The sequence below is a fragment of the Eucyclogobius newberryi genome, unplaced genomic scaffold, assembly GCF_026437365.1.
Source record: "Eucyclogobius newberryi isolate DKJ021-1_F unplaced genomic scaffold, fEucNew1.0.hap1 SCAF_11, whole genome shotgun sequence".
Classification (NCBI taxonomy): Eukaryota; Metazoa; Chordata; class Actinopteri; order Gobiiformes; family Gobiidae; genus Eucyclogobius; species Eucyclogobius newberryi.
The window spans coordinates 32,409,338-32,433,609 of record NW_027315735.1 but is presented as its reverse complement, the minus strand read 5'-3'; the positions used below and the strand labels follow the sequence as shown (position 1 = coordinate 32,433,609).

At 48.7% G+C, this 24,272-nt stretch overlaps 1 protein-coding gene across 2 annotated transcripts in view; it reads left to right on the top strand.

Annotated features, from left to right (window-relative positions):
• The window catches only part of flnba (filamin B a), a 96,686-nt gene that overhangs the window by 58,846 nt on the left and 13,568 nt on the right, over positions 1 to 24,272 (top strand). For both annotated transcript variants that reach the window (XM_072439917.1, XM_072439916.1), the window contains exons 30-42: positions 80 to 233; positions 1,054 to 1,243; positions 2,307 to 2,554; positions 2,671 to 2,748; positions 4,636 to 4,741; positions 9,299 to 9,439; positions 10,184 to 10,312; positions 10,951 to 11,124; positions 12,368 to 12,526; positions 13,513 to 13,716; positions 14,082 to 14,234; positions 15,248 to 15,370; positions 16,804 to 17,070. In XM_072439917.1, the coding sequence (XP_072296018.1) occupies positions 80 to 233; positions 1,054 to 1,243; positions 2,307 to 2,554; positions 2,671 to 2,748; positions 4,636 to 4,741; positions 9,299 to 9,439; positions 10,184 to 10,312; positions 10,951 to 11,124; positions 12,368 to 12,526; positions 13,513 to 13,716; positions 14,082 to 14,234; positions 15,248 to 15,370; positions 16,804 to 17,070 (2,126 nt within the window). The remainder of the gene's footprint in view (positions 1 to 79; positions 234 to 1,053; positions 1,244 to 2,306; positions 2,555 to 2,670; positions 2,749 to 4,635; positions 4,742 to 9,298; positions 9,440 to 10,183; positions 10,313 to 10,950; positions 11,125 to 12,367; positions 12,527 to 13,512; positions 13,717 to 14,081; positions 14,235 to 15,247; positions 15,371 to 16,803; positions 17,071 to 24,272) is intronic.

The window sequence follows — 24,272 nt, the reverse complement described above, 5'->3', positions numbered from 1 at the left end:
CGTCCATCGAAGCCTCCAAAAGCCGCGGCCTCGTCTCACGTCCCGCCCCGTCTCACGTCCCGCCCCGTCTCGCCCTCAGCCCGTTCAAGGTTCGCGTTCTGCCGACCCACGATGCCAGCAAAGTCCGGGTGAGCGGTCCGGGCCTGACCAGCGGGATCCCGGCCAGTTTCCCCGTGGAGTTCAGCATCGACGCTCGGGACGCCGGCCAGGGCCAGCTCAGCGTGCTCGTCACGGTCAGTCAAGTCCAGCCGAAGGCGCTTTTCACTCTTGTTGTGGTTTTTATTCTCTCCGTTTCTTGACTTTGATGAATTCTTTCTCCACGGCAAACGCACAGGGCCGAACATCCACAGACATTATCGAGTCGTTTTAGACCAATGTTTTGGTTTACACGTAAAGATGGTCGATACGATATAATCCAGAGCGGTCGATCACTGTCTTATGACTTTTCACGGCTCTTTTTAGACATCCACAACCTTGTCTTACTAGCAATTCATAAGGAAACAGCATTCACATTCTACTGTGTCATTATTGCACTGATATAAAATAAAATAAAGCTTTCTGTATTTACTTAGAAGATTGATTTGCCCAAACACAATATCGGTCTTTGTGGGAGATTTAAGGCCGATCAGTCAAACTTCTAAAGTCTGGCTGAAGCTGGAGAGTGATAGTATCGAGGGTTAATGGTAATCGCTGTAGACATAATGTACACTTGTTATTCTAATGTTACTGTTTGCAACTTTATTTGTATTTGAATAAGTCTACATGTGGTAATATTATTCAAGCATGTGGTTTGTAGCGGCGTTCAGACTTTTTTAAGACATTTTTTAGTTAGTTTTAGTTTAGTTTGAGTTAAATAGTACACCGACTTCGATAGTAACGGTTAAAAGTCTGTGGTTTATGTTCAGGAAATCAATATTAAGACAAAATTACATTGAATTGAATATTGTATAATAAATTGTGAATTTATTATTACCAAGCTCCAAACCTTCTCCTTTATCTTTTTGTTTTTGCTACTTTTACAATCTGGTCATACTTTGTCCCCTCTCTCTCCAGGACCAGGACGGGCGATCGAAGCCTGCCAGTATCCATGACAACGGCGACGGCACGTACAGCGTCTCGTACACGCCCGATCGCACGGGCCGCTACACCATCTCCGTGAGCTACGGAGGCGACGCCGTCCCCGGCTCCCCTCACCGCGTCCGGGCCACGGCCGCCGGCGACGCCAGCCGCTGCACGGTCACAGGTACTGGAGCCCGAACGCACCGCGGAAGAGCACCTGAACGCACCGCACGGCCGCTCTGCACCTGAACGCACCGCACGGCCGCTCTGCACCTGAACGCACCGCACGGCCGCTCTGCACCTGAACGCACCGCACGGCCGCTCTGCACCTGAACGCACCGCACGGCCGCTCTGCACCTGAACGCACCGCACGGCCGCTCTGCACCTGAACGCACCGCACGGCCGCTCTGCACCTGAACGCACCGCACGGCCGCTCTGCACATGAACGCACGGCCGCTCTGCACCTAAACGCACCGCGGAAGAGCACCTGAACGCACCGCACGGCCGCTCTGCACCCGAACGCACCGCACGGCCGCTCTGCACCCGAACGCACCGCACGGCCACTCTGCACATGAACGCACCGCACGGCCGCTCTGCACATGAACGCACCGCACGGCCGCTCTGCACATGAACGCACCGCACGGCCGCTCTGCACCCGAACACACCGCGAGAGGGCGCGCAGCCGCTCTTGCCCCCAAACAAATAGTTACTAAGCCTGAATCTATCCTGATAAACTATATGTTCATTATTATTGAAGTCTTTGACATGCTTTAAGGCAGATGAAGGTGTAGTTATTATAACGTGGTACCAAAATATCGCTGTAAACGATAATATTTCCTCTCTCTGTCACTGACACAATAACCCCAAAGCAGGATAGTCCCAGGAAACCCTTTTCTAAGTGCACTATATTGTTGAAAAACCACATCTGCAACAAACAAATATCAGAATTAAACACTTTAGTACTTAGTTGGTATTCATAATTATTGATAAAACTTATTCATTGGACCCTCCACAGCTCAAATCTTATCGCACTGCAATAAAATGACCAAATATTTCAACAATTGAGTCGCAAAAACTATTGTCCCAGCAAATATTCATTGATCGTATCATATTATCTTTACATTCAAAGCAAAAGTGCGGAGTGGCAGTCCGACCTCTCACTACAAATTACCGTTCACCCAAAGTACAAACATCACTTTACTCAGACGTGATTGGAGTGTGATAAAGTGCCGCTCCTCTGTCGCCAGGCTCGGGTGTGGGCCCCACCGTGGCCATCGGGGAGGAGCTGGGTCTGTCTGTGAACGCGGCCGGAGCGGGCAAAGGGAAGGTGAGCTGCGTGGTGGTGCAGCCCGACGGCACCGAGGTGGAGGCGGAGGTCGTCGAGAACCAGGACGGGACGTTCGACATCTTTTACACCGCGCCGGCCCCCGGGAACTACGTCATCTACGTGCGCTTCGGAGGGGAGAACGTCCCCCACAGCCCCTTCAAAGTCACGGTGGGTCCACATTTTAACCGCACATGGACGTTGGAGGAGGGCGACGGGTCAATGTGTGTCGGTGAAAAGGAGCAGAGGCCTTGCAGATCATTTGAACCTTTGTGTTGTATCTTCAGGCGACTGAGGCGGTTCCTGTGACGCAGCAGCAGATTTCTGCTCAGGCCGCTCCCCCTGGAGCCGGCTTTCAGCCCTGGGTACAACCACAGACCTCATTACACCACATGCACATACTGTTACACGCAGACGCACTCGGAGCACGTCTGGAGAGCACAGCACGCAAATACAGCCACATTTACGTCAAACTGTGCCCCGTTTACGAAGAGCTTTTGCCCCACAGCGCCCTCTGCTGGCTCACGCTCTGGTCCTCCATGTGAATGAGTTCTCAATCGACTCGGATAAAGAAAGGATTAGAAAATGGCACTGGTCAATGCAATGAATCCGATTGGTTTCATTAAGTCTTCTGATATGATTATGCAACAGTTTCTTATGAACAAACCCGAAAACTGAAAATCGAAACGGAGGTGAAACTATTGTATAATTATAATCGCTTTTAACAATGGTCTAATCGAAGGCCAACCCGACCCTTTTGTAAACCGAATGCAAGTTAAAGCAGAGCGCCTACGCAAACACGAGTAGAACATGCAATCCGCGCTGAGAAATGTTCTGTCCGGTCGGGGAATCGAGCCCAGAACCTTCTTGCCACGAGGCGAGGCTCTAAAGCCAAGTGGGCGGGGTTTCCGGGCCGTTCCGTCGCTGGTAAAGTTCTGGTTTTCACATTTCCCCCGAGCTGAACACGGACTGTAGGCGGCGCCGGAGCACGACTTTGTAAACGGGACACGGTTCATACTCGCCGCTCAGACGGTCTCGCCCGCCGCTGACGGTGAACGGCGCCGGGCCGCTCCTCTTTCCGCTTCTCGCTGCGACGTCATCGCTTCCTGGGCCAATGGGGTCGCGGCAGACGTCTAACCTCGCCGCGAGCTGGTTCTGACGCGTGATTGGTGCATTTCTTCGCCGCTCGGCCGCTCTCCCTGTCTCTGTCTGTGCTTCACCGCTGCACGGCGACTTACAATCAATGTTTTGGATTCTTAGACACGATTAAGGTCATATTTCAGTCTGCGCCACTTTGACTCTATAATAACTACGCCTTAATTTGACTTACTAAAGCGTGAATATGGATTTAATTCATAATCAACAAATGGTTTGATTAAAAATGATTCAGGCTTAGTTATTTTTCCTGAATTGATGTTTTATCTGATCAATTTCGTTCACAAAATATAAGAGAATATCAGTTAAATATGCCAAATGAAGGAAAAAGAAGAGCAGAAAGAAGTGACTTATCTGCAACTTTTTCAACTTCTTAGCACATTGTTTAAAGCTTTAGCCTACGTTATACATTATACATTATACATTTAGATTTAGACAAAGAAATTAATTACAAACAGAAATCTACCCTTTCATCCCCAACAACCACATTTCCCCCCCATATATTTCGTTAATATGGCAGTTTTTATACATTTTATTTTTAAACTTAAATGCCATTATTTGACCAGATTTTTTTACTTTTATTTCTTTGTCAAGATTATTCCAAAAAATTGCTAATTTCTCAGCAATGCTCGTTCCATTATCTGTGTTCAGTTTAAACTGTCGTCACTTTGGTCCAAACATCCTTGTTTTTAGGTTACATTTTGCACTTGATAATTTAAGTGTTTTCTAATCTTGAATCCTTCTTAATAAACGACAGTATTTGTTCATAATGAATTCCGTCTTTGTCAGTGCTTTGAGGCTAATAAAAGTGCCTTCTCTCAAATATCAACGCTCCTTAGAGTGTGAACTAAATCCTGATTTTAAACATGAAATCGCCCAAAAAAATCATGATAGACTTTTTTTTTTTAATTCCTCCAAATTTGTGCAGCCCTACCATCCTTTCCTCCTCGATGTGTTTCCTCGTTTCCTTTCCTGCAGGATGCTTGGAGGCAGCAGCATGATTCTAACAAACTCGCCGGGACTAAATCGGAGCCAAAACATCGACAGACGTTTTAAATTGTGCTTTTTGTCTCTTCCCTCGTCCCCCCGGCCTGCAGGTGACGCCAGACGGCTACGGCCCAACAGGGGGCAGCGTAAACGGCAGCGGGTTCAGGCCGTTCGACATGGTCATTCCCTTCTCCTTCAGGAAGGGCGAGATCACGGGTGAGTGGCTCCACCAGGGGGCGGTGTTCTGCCTCAGCTCTGGTCCGTTTCATGCTAAATTAAGTCTATTTAGTTAAATCTATCAATCTAAGACTTAAATGTAAATAACTTTTTTTTATATCTGGCTAGTGTTGTCTTGTTTAACTTTATTTTGTCTTGAAAGATTTCACTGTTGTTTAGTCACAGTCTCAATAATCGTGAATAAGAGATTTGATATCGTGACATCCCAAGTCAGAAAGACTCATGAGTGTTCCGTGTGTTTAGGGGAGGTGCTCATGAGTATTCTGTGTGTGTTTAGGGGAGGTGCTCATGAGTATTCTGTGTGTGTTTAGGGGAGGTGCTCATGAGTGTTCTGTGTGTTTAGGGGAGGTGCTCATGAGTATTCTGTGTGTGTTTAGGGGAGGTGCTCATGAGTATTCTGTGTGTGTTTAGGGGAGGTGCTCATGAGTATTCTGTGTGTGTTTAGGGGAGGTGCTCATGAGTGTTCTGTGTGTTTAGGGGAGGTGCTCATGAGTGTTCTGTGTGTTTAGGGGAGGTGCTCATGAGTATTCTGTGTGTGTTTAGGGGAGGTGCTCATGAGTATTCTGTGTGTGTTTAGGGGAGGTGCTCATGAGTATTCTGTGTGTGTTTAGGGGAGGTGCTCATGAGTGTTCTGTGTGTTTAGGGGAGGTGCTCATGAGTATTCTGTGTGTTTTTAGGGGAGGTGCTCATGAGTATTCTGTGTGTGTTTAGGGGAGGTGCTCATGAGTGTTCTGTGTGTTTAGGGGAGGTGCTCATGAGTGTTCCGTGTGTGTTTAGGGGAGGTGCTCATAAGTATTCTGTGTGTTTAGGGGAGGTGCTCATGAGTATTCTGTGTGTTTAGGGGAGGTGCTCATGAGTATTCTGTGTGTTTTTAGGGGAGGTGCTCATGAGTATTCTGTGTGTGTTTAGGGGAGGTGCTCATGAATGTTCTGTGTGTTTAGGGGGGGTGCTCATGAGTATTCTGTGTGTGTTTAGGGGAGGTGCTCATGAGTATTCTGTGTGTTTTTAGGGGAGGTGCTCATGAGTATTCTGTGTGTTTAGGGGAGGTGCTCATGAGTGTTCTGTGTGTTTAGGGGAGGTACTCATGAGTATTCTGTGTGTTTAGGGGAGGTGCTCATGAGTATTCTGTGTGTTTTTAGGGGAGGTGCTCATGAATGTTCTGTGTGTTTAGGGGGGGTGCTCATGAGTATTCTGTGTGTTTTTAGGGGAGGTGCTCATGAGTATTCTGTGTGTTTAGGGGAGGTGCTCATGAGTGTTCTGTGTGTTTAGGGGAGGTACTCATGAGTATTCTGTGTGTTTTTAGGGGAGGTGCTCATGAGTATTCTGTGTGTTTAGGGGAGGTGCTCATGAGTATTCTGTGTGTTTAGGGGAGGTGCTCATGAGTGTTCTGTGTGTTTAGGGGAGGTGCTCATGAGTGTTCCGTGTGTGTTTAGGGGAGGTGCTCATGAGTATTCTGTGTGTTTAGGGGAGGTGCTCATGAGTATTCTGTGTGTTTAGGGGAGGTGCTCATGAATGTTCTGTGTGTTTAGGGGAGGTGCTCATGAGTGTTCTGTGTGTTTAGAGGAGGTGCTCATGAATGTTCTGTGTGTTTAGGGGAGGTGCTCATGAATGTTCCGTGTGTTTAGGGGAGGTGCTCATGAATGTTCTGTGTGTTTAGGGGAGGTGCTCATGAATGTTCTGTGTGTTTAGGGGAGGTGCTCATGAATGTTCCGTGTGTGTTTAGGGGAGGTGCTCATGAATGTTCTGTGTGTTTAGGGGAGGTGCTCATGAATGTTCTGTGTGTTTAGGGGAGGTGCTCATGAATGTTCCGTGTGTTTAGGGGAGGTGCTCATGAGTGTTCCGTGTGTTTAGGGGAGGTGCTCATGAGTATTCTGTGTGTTTAGGGGAGGTGCTCATGAATGTTCCGTGTGTTTAGGGGAGGTGCTCATGAGTGTTCCGTGTGTGTTTAGGGGAGGTGCTCATGAATGTTCTGTGTGTTTAGGGGAGGTGCTCATGAATGTTCTGTGTGTTTAGGGGAGGTGCTCATGAATGTTCTGTGTGTTTAGGGGAGGTGCTCATGAGTGTTCCGTGTGTTTAGGGGAGGTGCTCATGAGTGTTCCGTGTGTGTTTAGGGGAGGTGCTCATGAATGTTCTGTGTGTTTAGGGGAGGTGCTCATGAATGTTCTGTGTGTTTAGGGGAGGTGCTCATGAGTGTTCCGTGTGTTTAGGGGAGGTGCTCATGAGTGTTCCGTGTGTGTTTAGGGGAGGTGCTCATGAATGTTCTGTGTGTTTAGGGGAGGTGCTCATGAATGTTCTGTGTGTTTAGGGGAGGTGCTCATGAGTGTTCCGTGTGTTTAGGGGAGGTGCTCATGAGTATTCTGTGTGTTTAGGGGAGGTGCTCATGAGTGTTCCGTGTGTGTTTAGGGGAGGTGCTCATGAGTATTCTGTGTGTTTTTAGGGGAGGTGCTCATGAATGTTCTGTGTGTTTAGGGGAGGTGCTCATGAGTGTTCTGTGTGTTTAGGGGAGGTGCTCATGAGTATTCTGTGTGTTTAGGGGAGGTGCTCATGAGTATTCTGTGTGTGTTTAGGGGAGGTGCTCATGAATGTTCTGTGTGTTTAGGGGAGGTGCTCATGAGTATTCTGTGTGTGTTTAGGGGAGGTGCTCATGAATGTTCTGTGTGTTTAGGGGGGGTGCTCATGAGTATTCTGTGTGTGTTTAGGGGAGGTGCTCATGAGTATTCTGTGTGTTTAGGGGGGGTGCTCATGAGTATTCTGTGTGTTTAGGGGAGGTGCTCATGAGTATTCTGTGTGTTTAGGGGAGGTGCTCATGAGTATTCTGTGTGTGTTTAGGGGAGGTGCTCATGAGTATTCTGTGTGTTTAGGGGAGGTGCTCATGAGTGTTCTGTGTGTGTTTAGGGGAGGTGCTCATGAGTGTTCCGTGTGTGTTTAGGGGAGGTGCTCATGAGTGTTCCGTGTGTTTAGGGGAGGTGCTCATGAGTATTCTGTGTGTTTAGGGGAGGTGCTCATGAGTATTCTGTGTGTTTTTAGGGGAGGTGCTCATGAATGTTCTGTGTGTTTAGGGGAGGTGCTCATGAGTGTTCTGTGTGTTTAGGGGAGGTGCTCATGAGTATTCTGTGTGTTTAGGGGAGGTGCTCATGAGTATTCTGTGTGTTTAGGGGAGGTGCTCATGAGTATTCTGTGTGTTTTTAGGGGAGGTGCTCATGAATGTTCTGTGTGTTTAGGGGAGGTGCTCATGAGTGTTCTGTGTGTTTAGGGGAGGTGCTCATGAGTATTCTGTGTGTTTAGGGGAGGTGCTCATGAGTATTCTGTGTGTGTTTAGGGGAGGTGCTCATGAATGTTCTGTGTGTTTAGGGGAGGTGCTCATGAGTATTCTGTGTGTGTTTAGGGGAGGTGCTCATGAATGTTCTGTGTGTTTAGGGGGGGTGCTCATGAGTATTCTGTGTGTTTAGGGGAGGTGCTCATGAGTGTTCCGTGTGTTTAGGGGAGGTGCTCATGAGTATTCTGTGTGTTTAGGGGAGGTGCTCATGAGTGTTCCGTGTGTTTAGGGGAGGTGCTCATGAGTGTTCCGTGTGTTTAGGGGAGGTGCTCATGAGTGTTCCGTGTGTTTAGGGGAGGTGCTCATGAGTATTCTGTGTATTTAGGGGAGGTGCTCATGAGTATTCTGTGTGTTTTTAGGGGAGGTGCTCATGAATGTTCTGTGTGTTTAGGGGAGGTGCTCATGAGTGTTCTGTGTGTTTAGGGGAGGTGCTCATGAGTATTCTGTGTGTTTAGGGGAGGTGCTCATGAGTATTCTGTGTGTTTAGGGGAGGTGCTCATGAGTATTCTGTGTGTTTTTAGGGGAGGTGCTCATGAATGTTCTGTGTGTTTAGGGGAGGTGCTCATGAGTGTTCTGTGTGTTTAGGGGAGGTGCTCATGAGTATTCTGTGTGTTTAGGGGAGGTGCTCATGAGTATTCTGTGTGTGTTTAGGGGAGGTGCTCATGAATGTTCTGTGTGTTTAGGGGAGGTGCTCATGAGTATTCTGTGTGTGTTTAGGGGAGGTGCTCATGAATGTTCTGTGTGTTTAGGGGGGGTGCTCATGAGTATTCTGTGTGTGTTTAGGGGAGGTGCTCATGAGTATTCTGTGTGTTTAGGGGGGGGTGCTCATGAGTATTCTGTGTGTTTAGGGGAGGTGCTCATGAGTATTCTGTGTGTTTAGGGGAGGTGCTCATGAGTATTCTGTGTGTGTTTAGGGGAGGTGCTCATGAGTATTCTGTGTGTGTTTAGGGGAGGTGCTCATGAGTATTCTGTGTGTGTTTAGGGGAGGTGCTCATGAGTATTATGTGTGTTTTCAGGGGAGGTGCTGATGAGTATTCTGTGTGTGTTTAGGGGAGGTGCTCATGAGTGTTCTGTGTGTGTTTAGGGGAGGTGCTCATGAGTGTTCTGTGTGTGTTTAGGGGAGGTGCTGATGAGTATTCTGTGTGTGTTTAGGGGAGGTGCTGATGAGTGTTCTGTGTGTTTTCAGGGGAGGTGCTCATGAGTATTCTGTGTGTTTTCAGGGGAGGTGCTGATGCCGTCCGGTAAAAGCGCTCAGCCTTTGATCTCTGATAATCTGGACGGGACGGTCACAGTGCAGTACTCGCCCACCGAGGCCGGGCTCCACGAGATGCACATCAAGTACAACGGGACACACATACCAGGTACTACTACTATTACTGCTACTACTACTACTACTACTACTATAATTCTACAGGCGCATCCCCCAGGTCTACTGTACCTTTACTACCACCGCTACTAAAACATGCAACGACAGGAAAAAAGTTTTTGGGGATTTTTTTTTATCGACTTTCCACATTGTAGATACAAACTGAGGACATCAAACAAATGAAGCAAGTTGAATGTAGCAAATAAAACATAAGTAATACTTTAGATTCTGATTCTTCAAAATGGCCCGAGTGTCCCGAGATGGTTTTCACTTCACTGCAGAGCCTGGTCTAAGTTCAGAAAGTGATCATCCCAGCAAATGGTGACTAAAGAAGCTAAAATATTAAACATGTTTTGAATTATTTCACACTTTATTTCGCACATTCCATTTGTGTTGAGTTTATGCCTTTCGTCCAAAATACACACACCGTATTTTCCGGACTATAAGTCTCACCAGCCAAAAAATGCATAATAGAGAAGAAAAATACGTAAGTCGCACTGGAGTATGAAATGCGGTTGCAAGTGTGAAAATAACAAATAATATCACATAAGTCGCTCCGGCCAAAACTATGAAAAAAGGTGCGAAAAAAACAGTAAGACATCAAATGAAAAGGTTTGCCCAAACTTTTGACTAGACGACGCACCCTCCACCAGAAAAGTCACACACTACTTTATACACGGAGAAAACCTGTGGAATAAATAACTGAGTGTGGACTCTTCCTCGTTTGCCGCTGGCTCAGAGTCTCCTCTTCAGTTCTACGTGAACCACAGCAGCTCTCCCTCCGTCACCGCCTACGGCCCCGGCCTGAGCTACGGCGTCTCCAACAAACCAGCCAACTTCACCGTCTACACCGAGGACGCCTCTGAGGGTAACGCTGACCACTGCAGTCTGTCTGTCTGTCCGTCTGTCCGTCTGTCCGTCCGTCCGTCCGTCAGTCCGTCTGTCTGTCTGTCTCTCTGTGTGTGTCTCTGTCTCTCTGTGTGTGTCTCTGTCTCTCTGTGTGTGTCTCTGTCTCTGTGTGTGTCTCTGTCTCTCTGTGTGTGTCTCTGTCTCTGTCTGTGTCTCTGTCTCTCTGTGTCTCTCTCTTTTATGTGTGTGTTTTTATGTGGTTTTTTATGTGGTTTTTTATGTGGTTTTTTATGTGGTTTTATGTGTTTTTTATGTGTGTATTTATGTGTTTTTTTATGTGTTTTTTTATGTGGTTTTCTGTGTGGTTTTGTGTGTTTTAGGTGTGGTTTTAGGTGTGGTTTTAGGTGTGGTTTTATGTGCAGACTTGTTGCTAAATGACAAAAACATGTAGCAATTTATAAAGTTTATGAAATTGCTAGATCCTCAGTTTGAAAGAAGCAACCAAACTGTACTTGTGTGCCCTAATAACAACAGAAGAAGCATTTGTAGCAATCGTTTTGTTATTTTACGTGCATTATCTGTGCTTTACCTGATAATCAACGCGTGATTTCCGGCGTGAGTGATTTCCAGCGTGAGTGATTTCCGGCGTGATTTCAGGCGGTCTGGACCTGGCGATCGAGGGCCCGTCCAAAGCCGAGATCAGCTGCGTTGATAACAAAGATGGCACCTGCAGCGTGAGCTACCTGCCCACTCTGCCCGGCGACTACAACATCCTGGTCAAGTACAACGAGCAGCACATCGCCGGCAGCCCCTTCACCGCCAGGATCATAGGTCAGGCCCGCCGCTCACGAGTCATCGGGGCTCGTTTTGCAAAAGAAAAGGGCTCCGGTCTCACTCTTTTGATTAAAGTATTTAGTTTTTGTGACTCACTAACTTTTGATTTGAAAAATAAGTAAAAAATGACTTTGTTTTCTTACCAAAAACATTCCTGGAGTTGTATTTAGCTTCATCTACGTTTGTTTGATGAATCCTGTAGGTTCTCTCCTCTTTGAGCCTCACAAAAACACTGTTTCAAATGTCCCAGTTTTATTACATCACACACTGCCTGTCCAAGAAAAAGTGGGCACAGAAAAAGCGCTCTATTATTTGGTCGGACGCCTTTAGCTTTGATCACGGCACACATTCCCTGCGGCATAGTTTCAATGAGCTATTGCAATATTAAAAAGCTTTATTTCCATCCAGTGTGTCATTATTCCTCACACAGATCTGATGTTGATGATGGAGAGAGTGACCACTGCACACAGCCTTCTCCAGCTCGTCCCAAACACTCACTGGGGTTCAGATCTGGAGTAGATTAGTTTCTGCTTCTCCTTTAGATGTTTTCTCCGCTCGATGACAACGATTTGACCCTTCTCAAACGCGCCATGACCACGGGATTCGTCTTTCCACATAGTTGTTTCAGAAATTAGACTCCGCTAACTGCATCAGACTGATTTAAATACCGTGTTGAAAGATCATCGCCCACGCAGCAGTTATCCAGCAGGAGGCGCCACCTACTCTAATTGCTTAGTTTTTAACGTGCTGTAAATCGAGCTCCGAGATCCTCTGCTGTGTTCTTGAGTCCGTAAATCATCACCGGACTCTTTTTGAGCATTCCTGCCGTCAAATCTGCGTTAGCTAGATAGCAAGCTAGCTTTTGTTGGTCTCCCCTTGTACTTCCCTCTGCTGCCAGTAGGCACACGGTTATAAATTACAAAACAAAGTAAAAACAAAGTAGGCACACGGTTATGAATTACAAAACAAAGTAAAGGTGCTCAAGGGCACGTTTAAAGGGCAATACCAGTACAAATAATAACGGAACATGTCTGTCACTGTCACTGCTCTGAGGTTGTCCTATTTGTAACGTCAGTAACAGATTCTTGCACTGTCCCTCCTCAGTCGGCCCAATGGACATGCTTGTGTAAAGAGGACGGGCCCAGTAGAGTGTGTGAGGCTCGACTTGTCCGTAAACGATGACTGAATATGTCTCTTTTCTTTATTCGTCCGTGTTTCCCGCTGTGACTGTGCGTCTCAGAGGACAGTCAGCGGCGCTCTCAGGTGAAGCTGGGCTCTGCTGCGGACTTCTCGCTGGACATCCACGAAACGGACCTGAGCCTACTCACCGCCAGCATCAAGTCTCCGTCCGGGCGAGACGAGCCGTGCCTGCTCAAGAGGATGCCCAACAACCACATCGGTAACACGCGCAGGACACGCTAACACGCTGCCGTGCACAACACGGAATACACAAATGTGCGACATTAGCGGTGGTACAGGCGAAAAATAAAGAGAGGGCTGCCCACTAAAGTGACTATAAAATATGTTTATCTATCCATTCATCCAGGTTTATTCTGGATCTTTCAATATGGAAAGATGAAAAAAGGTCTCTGGAAGCTAAATATATGATTATTGTGTTGAATTTGAACCAGGATCATACAAGGACAAGGTTAAATGAGGACCTAAATCAACACTAAACCAACCGATAATAAAAGATTCCTAACTTACGATACGATAGGATGAGAGCTGATTGGCTGTGCCAGAGTGGTCCGCCCTACTTGACTGTTCAGTCTGAAAAGGCCCAAACTAAAAACTGGTGTAGTTGAGGTTTAACTCCAGGATTAGATCGAGTTTGATCCCAATTTTATGTGACGTATGTGTGCAAGTGTGTGAGCCGACCCACGTAGGACTAACCCTAACCCTCTTTGCCCTGTCCTCTCTTTGCCCCGTCCTCTCTTTGCCCCGTCCTCTCTTTGCCCCGTCCTCTCTTTGCCCCGTCCTCTCTTTGCCCCGTCCTCTCTTTGCCCCGTCTTCTCTCTGCCCCGTCTTCTCTCTGCCCCGTCCTCTCTCTGCCCCGTCCTCTCTCTGCCCCGTCCTCTCTCTGCCCCGTCCTCTTGCCCCGTCCTCTTGCCCCGTCCTCTCTTTGCCCCGTCCTCTCTTTGCCCCGTCCTGTCCTCTCCCCGTGCCGTCCTGTCCTCTCCCCGTCCCATCCTCTCTTTGCCCCCTCCCGTCCTCTCTTTGCCCCGTCCCGTCCTCTCTTTGTCCCGTCCCGTCCTCTCTTTGCCCGTCCCGTCCTCTCGTTGCCCCGTCCCGTCCTCTCGTTGCCCCGTCTCGTCCTCTCTTTGCCCCGTCCCGTCCTGTCTTTGCTCCGTCCCGTCCTCTCGTTGCCCCGTCCTCTCGCCGCAGGCATCTCGTTCATCCCGCGGGAAGTGGGCGAGCACATGGTGAGCATCCTGAAGAACGGCGTGCACGTGGCCAACAGCCCCATCGCCATCCGGGTGGTCCAGTCCGAGATCGGGGACGCGGGCCGAGTCGTCACCCACGGAGACGGGCTCACGCACGGGACGACCTTCAGCAACTGCAGCTTCGTCGTGGACACCCGGGAGGCAGGTCTGTCACGGGTTTAAGCTCCTAAAGTACCTAAAGTAACCAAGTACAAAAGTAATAGTAATGTAGTTATCTGTCCTTTTTCACTGGATATTTTTAACTTTTACTTCACTACATTAAAGAGCAGCTGTCTGTACTTTCTACTCAACTATATTCTTGACCCGGACTCAAAACTATCGTACTTTTCTCTCGTGGTTTGAGTCCTTGAATCAATTTGAGTTGAATTTATACTTCTGAAATGTACGTGTAAATGTACGAGTGTTGGTTATTCCCCCTGAAAAGGAAGGACTTTACCGTCGTTTGAATCATGCTGTTTCTTGGGACGTTTGTTTTCGACGATCGTGCCTCAAACCTCCGACGTCCCGCAGGTTACGGCGGTCTGGCCCTGTCCGTGGAGGGTCCGAGTAAAGTGGACATTCAGACCGAGGACATGGAGGACGGCACGTGTGAGGTCACCTACTGCCCCACCGAACCCGGGAACTACATCGTGTCCATCCGCTTCGCCGACCAGCACGTCCCAGGTCCGCCACCACACTTCAGGACACTCTTCAGCACACTCTTCAGCACACTTCAGGACACTCTTCAGCACACTCTTCAGGACACTTCAGGACACTCTTCCAGACACTCTTCAGTACACTCTTCAGCACACTCTTCAGCACACTCTTCAGCACACTCTTCAGTACACTCTTCAGCACACTCTTCAGCACACTCTTCAGCACACTCTTCAGGACATTCTTCAGGACACTCTTCCAGACACTCTTCAGTACACTCTTCAGGAACACCCTTCAGTACACCCTTCAGAACACCCTTCAGTACACCCTTCAGGACACTCTTCAGCACACTCTTCAGCACACTCTTCAGCACACTCTTCAGTACACTCTTCAGGACACTCTTCAGGACACTCTTCCAGACACTCTTCAGCACACTCTTCCAGACACTCTTCAGCACACCCTTCAGGACACTCTTCAGGACACTCTTCCAGACACTCTTCAGCACACTCTTCAGGAACACCCTTCAGTACACCCTTCAGTACACTCTTCAGGACACTCTTCAGCACACTCTTCAGAACACCCTTCAGTACACTCTTCAGAACACCCTTCAGAACACTCTTCAGTACACTCTTCAGGACACTCTTCAGTACACTCTTCAGAACACCCTTCAGTACACTCTTCAGGACACTCTTCAGTACACTCTTCAGCACACTCTTCAGCACACTCTTCAGCACACTCTTCAGCACACCCTTCAGCACACTCTTCAGTATACTCTTCAGCACACTCTTCAGCACACTCTTCAGCACACTCTTCAGGACACTCTTCAGGACACTCTTCAGCACACTCTTCAGCACACTCTTCAGCACACTCTTCAGCACACTCTTCAGAACACCCTTCAGCACACCCTTCAGCACACTCTTCAGCACACTCTTCAGCACACTCTTGAGCACACTGTTGAGCACACACTTGGCAAAAATAACATTAATAAAGCTAATTTTACTTTAGAAAAGTGTTTTATGAGGTATGTTTGCATGTTTTTGTAGGCAGCCCGTTCACTGTGCGAGTGGAGGGAGAAGGACGCATCAAAGAGAGCATCAGCCGCAGACAGAGAGCGGCTTCTGTCGCCGCCGTGGGCTCTGTCTGCGACCTCAGCATCAAGATCCCAGGTAAACCAGGACTAAACCGGGTCTAAACCGGGTCTAAACCGGGTCTAAACCAGGTCTAAACCAGGACTAAACCGGGTCTAAACCAGGACTAAACCAGGACTAAACCAGGACTAAACCAGGACTAAACCAGGACTAAACCAGGACTAAACCAGGACTAAACCAGGACTAAACCAGGACTAAATGTTATCAATCACTCTTCAGCCTTTAACTTGTCTCTACATCTGATCTTAACTTTTTTCCTTGTCTTTTTCATCTTCACTGTCTGTTTGCCTCCTTCCCTCCCTCCTCTTTTTTTCCTCCCTTACATCTCCTCCCCCCTCTCTCATTTCCTCCTTGTTTCCCATCCTCCTCCCTCTCCCTCTCCTCTTGCCTCCTTTTCTTCTCTCCTCTTTGCCTCCTCCCTCCTCGTTGCCTCTCTCCTTGCCTCTTCCCGTCTTATCTCTTCTTTCTTTCCCTCCTCGTCTCCTTCCTCCTTGTCTCCTCTCCTCAGTCAGCTGGTTCCTGTTGGTCCTCTCCTCCTCTTCTTTCTGTCGTTTCATCCACCGCTCCACTTGCTCTCTGCGTCTCTCCGGAGCTCCGAACTCGCGGGGGGCTGCTGGCTCTCCCGCTGCCCGGGCGCGGTGCCCCTCTCCTGGGCGCGCCCGCCTCACGTCTGGCCCCTCTGGTGGTTGTGGTTTGGTGGTGGTGGACCGGGCGGTCAAAGTGTCCCGGGCCGTGTGGGTGCTCGATTCTGGGGCCAAGGGTGCGTGATAGGGCCCTGTGGTTTGGCAGCACAAGGTTCGCCCCATTTCATGCTCCTAAACCTGCACTTTTGTTTGTATTTTGTCTTAAATTTGTTGATGAGGCAATACTTTTACCTCTACTCGAGTCATCTTTATTTGAAGTAACAGCGCTGTTGTTTGAGTGATAGTATTGGTTGTTTTTTCCCCCACTGTGACTATAGTGACAAAAGCTTACAATCATAATTCAGATTTTAGATACATTTTGCGTTCAAACTCTAACTTAGTGCTCAAGTAGTATCTTCTCCAAATACTTTTTTACTTTTGCTTGAGCATTAATATCTTAAAGTGACGCTGCTCTTGGTTGAATACACCTTTTGGCTAATCTACTCAAATCGACCTATTTTTATGCAAATTTGCAGTGGACAGTCCCATTCAGTAACTTAAGTAGCCCACCAGGGGGCAACGCTTTAAGCCCTCTTCATTCCACTGCTTTTATTTACAGTTTCCTGTGTAACTTTTCTGGTGGAGATTTGTTTCGATCATCTCTCACGTGGATAAGTTTTTGCCGGCTTAAAACGTGTGACATTTGTCTTGTTGCTAAAAACACCTCGTCTTCATGGAGATAAGTAAGTCATGGAGAAGCCAACGTTTCCATGGAGACGAGAAGGTGGCGTCAGTGTTCATAAATGTCTCTCTCCCGTCTCTCTCCAGCTCTGGACGTCCACGAGGTCACCGCTGAAGTCACGTCTCCCTCCGGCTCTCGACAGCCGGCCGAGCTCGTCGCCGTGGGGAACGACACTTACTGCGTGCGCTTCGTTCCCACGGAGATGGGCGTGCACGCCGTGAGCGTGATGTACAGGGGCGTACACGTGCCGGGGAGCCCCTTCCAGTTCACCGTGGGGCCCCTGGGAGAAGGAGGGGCCCAGAAGGTGAAGGCTGGGGGCCCCGGGCTGGAGAGGGCAGAGGTTGGAGAGCCAGGTACGACAGAAGGTCCACTGCACGACAACATGTGACCAGCAGTAAACACAAACATGTGACCTGCAGTCAACGCAAACATGTGACCAGCAGTAAACGCAAACATGTGACCAGCAGTCAACGCAAACATGTGACCAGCAGTAAACGCAAACATGTGACCAGCAGTAAACACAAACATGTGACCAGCAGTAAACGCAAACATGTGACCTGCAGTAAACGCAAACATGTGACCGCAGTAAACACAAACATGTGACCAGCAGTAAACGCAAACATGTGACCAGCAGTAAACGCAAACATGTGACCTGCAGTCAACGCAAACATGTGACCAGCAGTAAACGCAAACATGTGACCAGCAGTAAACGCAAACATGTGACCGCAGTAAACACAAACATGTGACCAGCAGTAAACGCAAACATGTGACCAGCAGTAAACGCAAACATGTGACCAGCAGTAAACGCAAACATGTGACCGCAGTAAACACAAACATGTGACCGCAGTAAACACAAACATGTGACCGCAGTAAACGCAAACATGTGACCGCAGTAAATGCAAACATGTGACCAGCAGTAAACGCAAACATGTGACCGCAGTAAACAGAAACATGTGACCGCAGTCAACGCAAACATGTGACCGCAGTCAACGCAAACATGTGACCAGCAGTCAACGCAAACATGTGACCAGCAGTCAACGCAAACATGTGACCAGCAGTAAACGCAAACATGTGACCAGAGTAAACACAAACATGTGACCGCATGTAGCGGGGCTCTCCCTCAAAAATATGGCGAAGTCAGATTTCAAGTGCTCAGGTGGATTTATTGTGCCAAACCAAAGTGCAAAAATAGTGTAACAGTGCAAAATATATACAGTGAGCAAAAAAGGTCCAAAAATCCAAAAACATATATTTACAGAGTTCCAACTATGAGTTCAACTTTAACTCGTTCTCTCTTTTAACTCTCTCTCTTCTAACTCACTCTCTCTCACACTGTTACCTTCTCTGATGTTGGAGACAGACTCCCCCCCCAGCCAAGAGCGGCTCCCTTTATTCCTCACTTGCCCCTCCCACTGAGCAAAATAACTATATAATTCAAACCCCAAATAAATTGACAATAAACTGTTGTGGCCTCTTCCTACAACATAATACATCATTAATTATATACACATGTTCAAAATAAAGCAATATAAACACATAGAATACCCGGTGTCACATGGTCAGCACCACGGCGCGAACAACGCGCATTTAAACTTCCAGGAAGTCCTGGCTCGGTTTCGACCCAACGCGACGCATCGGCGAAGCGCGGCTTCGTGACAAAACAGGCAACAATTGACGTGTGTGTGCTTAGAATGAACCTAACGCGCGCAAGTGTGCACCCTTAGCGGATTAGTGACGGAGGAGTGCGGGGAAAGAAGCGTGTGTAGCGTCTGATGCGAATGAATGAAACAGAGGGAAACGCGGGGAGCGGGGAATGTATGAGTGTGTGTTGGAAAGTGCGCGCGGGCATGACGACCGCGCGGTTGCTCAGCAAATAAGCGCCGACACCAGTTAAAGACGCACTGGCTTCGTCACATTATCCCTCCCTTCCGGAAGGTTGACACTGTGGGGCAACCTGGACAAATAATCCGCAACAATGTTCATCTTGCCGGCACGGTGTCGGATGGCGAATCTGAAGGGCTGTAGTGCGAGATACCATCTTGTCAGGCGACTATTATGATCCTTCATAGTGTTGATCCAAGTCAGGGCACTATGATCAGTCTCTAGATCAAACTCACGTCCGAGCAGGTAGTAGCGCAAGCTCTCCAACGCCCATTTGATTGCAAGGCCCTCTTTCTCTACAGCAGAGTAGCGGGTCTCGCGTGGCAGGAGTTTGCGACTCAAATACAATATTGGACGCTCCTCTCCAGGTTCCCCCTGAGTCAGGACTGCTCCGAGGCCAACCATGGAGGCATCCACTTGTACCAAGAAGCGCTTGGTGAAGTCTGGACTCTTCAGCACCGGTGATGAACACAGGTGAGCTTTGAGGGTGTTGAAGGCATTCTCACAGTCCTCGGTCCAGACGACTGGGTTTCGCTGGCCTTTGGCGGTGAGTGCTGTAAGCGGAGTGGCAATCGTTGCGAACTGCGGCACAAACCGTCGGTACCATCCGGCCAACCCCAGAAAGGAACGCACCTCTTTCTTTGTTCGTGGCCTCGGAGATCTCAGGATAGCCTCGACCTTGTCGACCTGAGGCCTCACCTCCCCTCGACCCATCTGGTAGCCGAGGTAGCGTGTCTCCTGCCGAGCCCACTCACACTTTGCCGGATTCAGCGTAAGACCGGCTCGCTGGATCTGCTTCAGGACTTGGGAGAGATGTTGGACATGGTCCTCCCAGGTCTCGCTGAAGATGACGACATCGTCGAGATAAGCCGCGCTGAATAGCTCACACCCCTGGAGAACTCGATCCATCAGACGTTGAAACGTAGCAGGTGCTCCATGCAGCCCGAATGGCATCACAGTAAACTGAAACAGTCCAGTTGGTGTTTGAAATGCTGTGTAGGGCCGTGAGGACTTCTCGAGGGGCACTTGCCAGTATCCTTTGCAAAGGTCCAATGTGGTTATGTACTTGGCGGAACCAATCTTCTCCAGCAAGTCATCAATCCTTGGCATTGGGTATGCATCAAATTCAGACACAGAGTTCAGCTTTCGAAAGTCAATACATATCCTGAGTGATCCGTCTTTCTTGAAAACAATCACTACAGGACTGCTCCATTCGGATTTGGAAGGTTCGATGACTCCCAGTCTCAGCATTTCTTGGATCTCATCTTGGAGCTTCCCAACAAGCTGCTGTGGTACACGATATGGTCGCTGTCGGATCGGGCGACCCTCCTTCAGGCGGATGACATGTTCCACCACTGTAGTTCTTCCAGGACTGGCACGGAACAGCGAAGACACTTCTTTGAAGGTCTGGAGTAGCTGTGTGGCTTGCTCAGGAGGAAGATGAACCAGCACAGGGGTAGCAGTGTTGGTCAGTCCCTCCAGTCCCATGTCCGGCTCTTCCCCGTCCTCGTCATTGTCTACTTTCCTGACCAACAGGACTTTAGTTGGAGCTTGGACTGGACGCTCTCTCCACTCCTTCAGTAGGTTGACATGGTACGTCTGCCTGGACTTCTTTTTCTCTGGATGCAGGACCTCGTAGGTGACTGGCCCCATCTTCCGGGTGACAGTGTACGGGCCCTGCCATTTTGCTAAAAGTTTATGGGTTGAGGATGGCAGAAGAAGCAGCACCTTCTGACCAGGCTGGAACTCACGACTGCGGGCTTGGCGGTCGTACCAGGTCTTCTGGGCTTTTTGAGCACCTAGCAAGTTCTTCTCTGCCTCCTCTAAGTACTTTGACAGTCTCTCTCGCATTTCAAGTACAAACTTTACAATGCTCCGGTCACTTTGTCGTGCTGGTGGGCCCTCCCATTGTTTGCGTAGAAGGTCCAAAGGCCCCTGAACATCCCAGCCATACAACAGTTCAAATGGAGAAAATCCAGTTGACGCCTGTGGGACCTCTCGATAGGCAAACAGAACAAAGGGTAGCCAACAGTCCCAGTCTTTGCCGGTATCATCCACGAACTTCTGGAGCATCCGCTTCAGTGTCTGGTTAAACCGCTCAACCAGTCCATCCGTCTGTGGGTGGTACGGGGTGGTTTTGATGGAGGAAATGCCCAGTTGCTGCTGGAAAAGGTGCATTAACCGAGATGTGAAGTTGGTGCCTTGGTCCGTGAGAATTTCATCAGGTAATCCAACTCTGGAGAACAGTTGAACAAGCGCTCGAAGGATAGCAGGCGCAGTGATGGTTCTCAGCGGAAAAGCCTCTGGAAATCTGGTGGCATAATCCGAGATGACCAGGATGTACTGATGTCCACTGCTGCTCTTCACCAGGGGCCCCACAATGTCCATCGCAATCCTTCGGAAGGGAGTGGAGATAACTGGAAGAGGCTGCAAAAAGGCACGGTCAGACTTGCGCACTGGACATGTTTTCTGACAGGTTGGACATGTAGCGCAATATTTGTGAATGTCAGCATACATGGACGGCCAATAAAATCTAGAACTGACGCGCAAGAATGTTTTGTGGCGACCGAGGTGACCTGACCATGGCACTGTGTGTGCTAAATGCATGACAAGGGTCCTACAGCTAAAGGGAACAACAAGACGTTTACATTCATCACTAACGATATACAACACCCCATTGTCAATAATAAACTTCTCTTGACCCAGACAACCTTTGGTTTCTTTTCCCACCTTAGCAAAAATACTTTTCAAAGTAATATCATTGCTTTGCAACAAAGAAACATTTTCAGGTACATCCCACACAAAAGAATCACAATTTTCCGGATTTAAAGACCACATTTCTTTTTCAAAGCGTCGCTGACGCCGGGATTTCCTTGGCCCTTTGGTGCCTCCCTCACACAGACTACCGTCCAAGTCTGGCAGAGGTTGGACACCGGCTTTCACTTGTGCCCGCGTAAGAACAGAACACGACACATTTCCACAGTCATTATTCCCCCCAGAGTCAACATTCCCAGACAACAGGTCCATCAGAAAAGGTAGGTCCCAACCGAGAATAGCATCCACGGGTAGGTTTTCTACTACTCCCACAGCCACCAGATAGGGCTGGTCTGCAACTGTTATGGTAACCTCCACAGTAGGATAAAGGTGGCTATCCCCGTGCACACACAAAATGTCCACTGTCTTGCCATAGTTTATGCTGCTAACTGGCACTGAGCTACATTTGATAAGGGATGTGAAACTACCAGTGTCCAGTAAAGCAGAAACCTCTTGGCCATTAATTAGCACATTTTTACAGCGTTTAATAGTACTGTCTGTCTCATGAGTGCCCTCTGCCTCTGGTCTTGGAGGATAGCACGCTCCGCTAACTTTAGCTTTACGGACTGGGCAAACTGAGGCTTTGTGCCCAGGTTGTTGGCAGGAAAAACAAATAAACTCCTTACCAGGTCCTCGTTGGTTTGGGGCAGAATTCATGGTACCTGACACGTCTTGGTTGGTCTCACGTCTGGCAGGCCTTGGTAGAAAAAGTTGAGCTGGTGCGCGCTGGGATGCTGTGGTTAACCGGGCAGAAGATACTCCTTTCCGAGCGTTGAGATACTGCACGGCCAACTTAGCAGCGGTAAATCCATCGGCTGGCTCATGTTCCTTCACCCAGGTCCTCACTTCAAAGGGAAACACCCGCAGAAGCTGCTCCATGATGATCGCTTCACCAATTTCCTCCTTGGAGCGTTCATCCGGTCTTATCCAGCGGCGATAGAGTCCTCGGAGGCGATGATAGGTCTCCGTAGGGCTTTCATCATGCGGCAGAGTGCTGGAGCGAAACTGCTGTCGGTAAGTTTCGGGTGAAATGTTAAATTTCGCAAGCAGAGCTGCTTTCAGGTCCATGTAACAGTGGGCTCTGTCTTCATCCATAGCAGAGTAGGCCTCTAGTCCCTTTCCAGTCAATAAGGGTACAAGACGACACGCCCACTCGTCCTCTGGCCACCTCCAGGTTCTAGCTATCCGCTCAAAACGTAGCAGATAATTTTCCATGTCCTCACCACTCTGAAACTGTGGTATTTTCGGCTCATTGTACGGTCTCCATTCTGGTCTCGGCCTGTCCTCAGCTTCCGGTACATGGCGCTGCGGCTCAGCATCATCGATCTCCATGCGGCTTCCATGGAACACCGATCTCTGGCCACCAGGGGTTGGCGACTCATGATGTGCAGGCAGGTTTGGCGCTGGACGAGGTCTTCGAAGAGTCGGCTGCGAAGGGGATGCAGGTTGAGCCCCGCCCTCCACAACAGTAGGAAAAGAGGCTCTCAGTCCCCGGAGTTCGGCCAGCAAACCCTCTTCGCGGCGTTGCTGTCCCGCTAGAAAATCTCTCATCAGCGTCACCATGTCCTGACCTGGTTCAGATGATGGCTCGGGCTTCTGCTCCCACTCTTCATCCTCATCTGTCTCCCATGCTGGGTCTGGAGCTCCTGCCCCCTCTGGCTGTCGATCACCGCCTTGTGATCGCAAACCTGTGCGCTTTGGTTGGCGAGAAACTTTCTTCCGACTTGCCATATCCCACTTCTGACACCAAATGTAGCGGGGCTCTCCCTCAAAAATATGGCGAAGTCAGATTTCAAGTGCTCAGGTGGATTTATTGTGCCAAACCAAAGTGCAAAAATAGTGTAACAGTGCAAAATATATACAGTGAGCAAAAAAGGTCCAAAAATCCAAAAACATATATTTACAGAGTTCCAACTATGAGTTCAACTTTAACTCGTTCTCTCTTTTAACTCTCTCTCTTCTAACTCACTCTCTCTCACACTGTTACCTTCTCTGATGTTGGAGACAGACTCCCCCCCCAGCCAAGAGCGGCTCCCTTTATTCCTCACTTGCCCCTCCCACTGAGCAAAATAACTATATAATTCAAACCCCAAATAAATTGACAATAAACTGTTGTGGCCTCTTCCTACAACATAATACATCATTAATTATATACACATGTTCAAAATAAAGCAATATAAACACATAGAATACCCGGTGTCACATGGTCAGCACCACGGCGCGAACAACGCGCATTTAAACTTCCAGGAAGTCCTGGCTCGGTTTCGACCCAACGCGACGCATCGGCGGAGCGCGGCTTCGTGACAAAACAGGCAACAATTGACGTGTGTGTGCTTAGAATGAACCTAACGCGCGCAAGTGTGCACCCTTAGCGGATTAGTGACGGAGGAGTGCGGGGAAAGAAGCGTGTGTAGCGTCTGATGCAAATGAATGAAACAGAGGGAAACGCGGGGAGCGGGGAATGTATGAGTGTGTGTTGGAAAGTGCGCGCGGGCATGACGACCGCGCGGTTGCTCAGCAAATAAGCGCCGACACCAGTTAAAGACGCACTGGCTCCGTCACACCGCAGTAAACACAAACATGTGACCAGCAGTAAACACAAACATGTGACCAGCAGTAAACACAAACATGTGACCGCAGTAAACACAAACATGTGACCAGCAGTAAACGCAAACATGTGACCGCAGTAAACACAAACATGTGACCATCAGTAAACGCAAACATGTGACCTGCAGTCAACGCAAACATGTGACCAGCAGTAAACGCAAACATGTGACCAGCAGTAAACGCAAACACGTGACCAGCAGTAAACGCAAACATGTGACCGCAGTAAACGCAAACATGTGACCAAGCAGTAAAC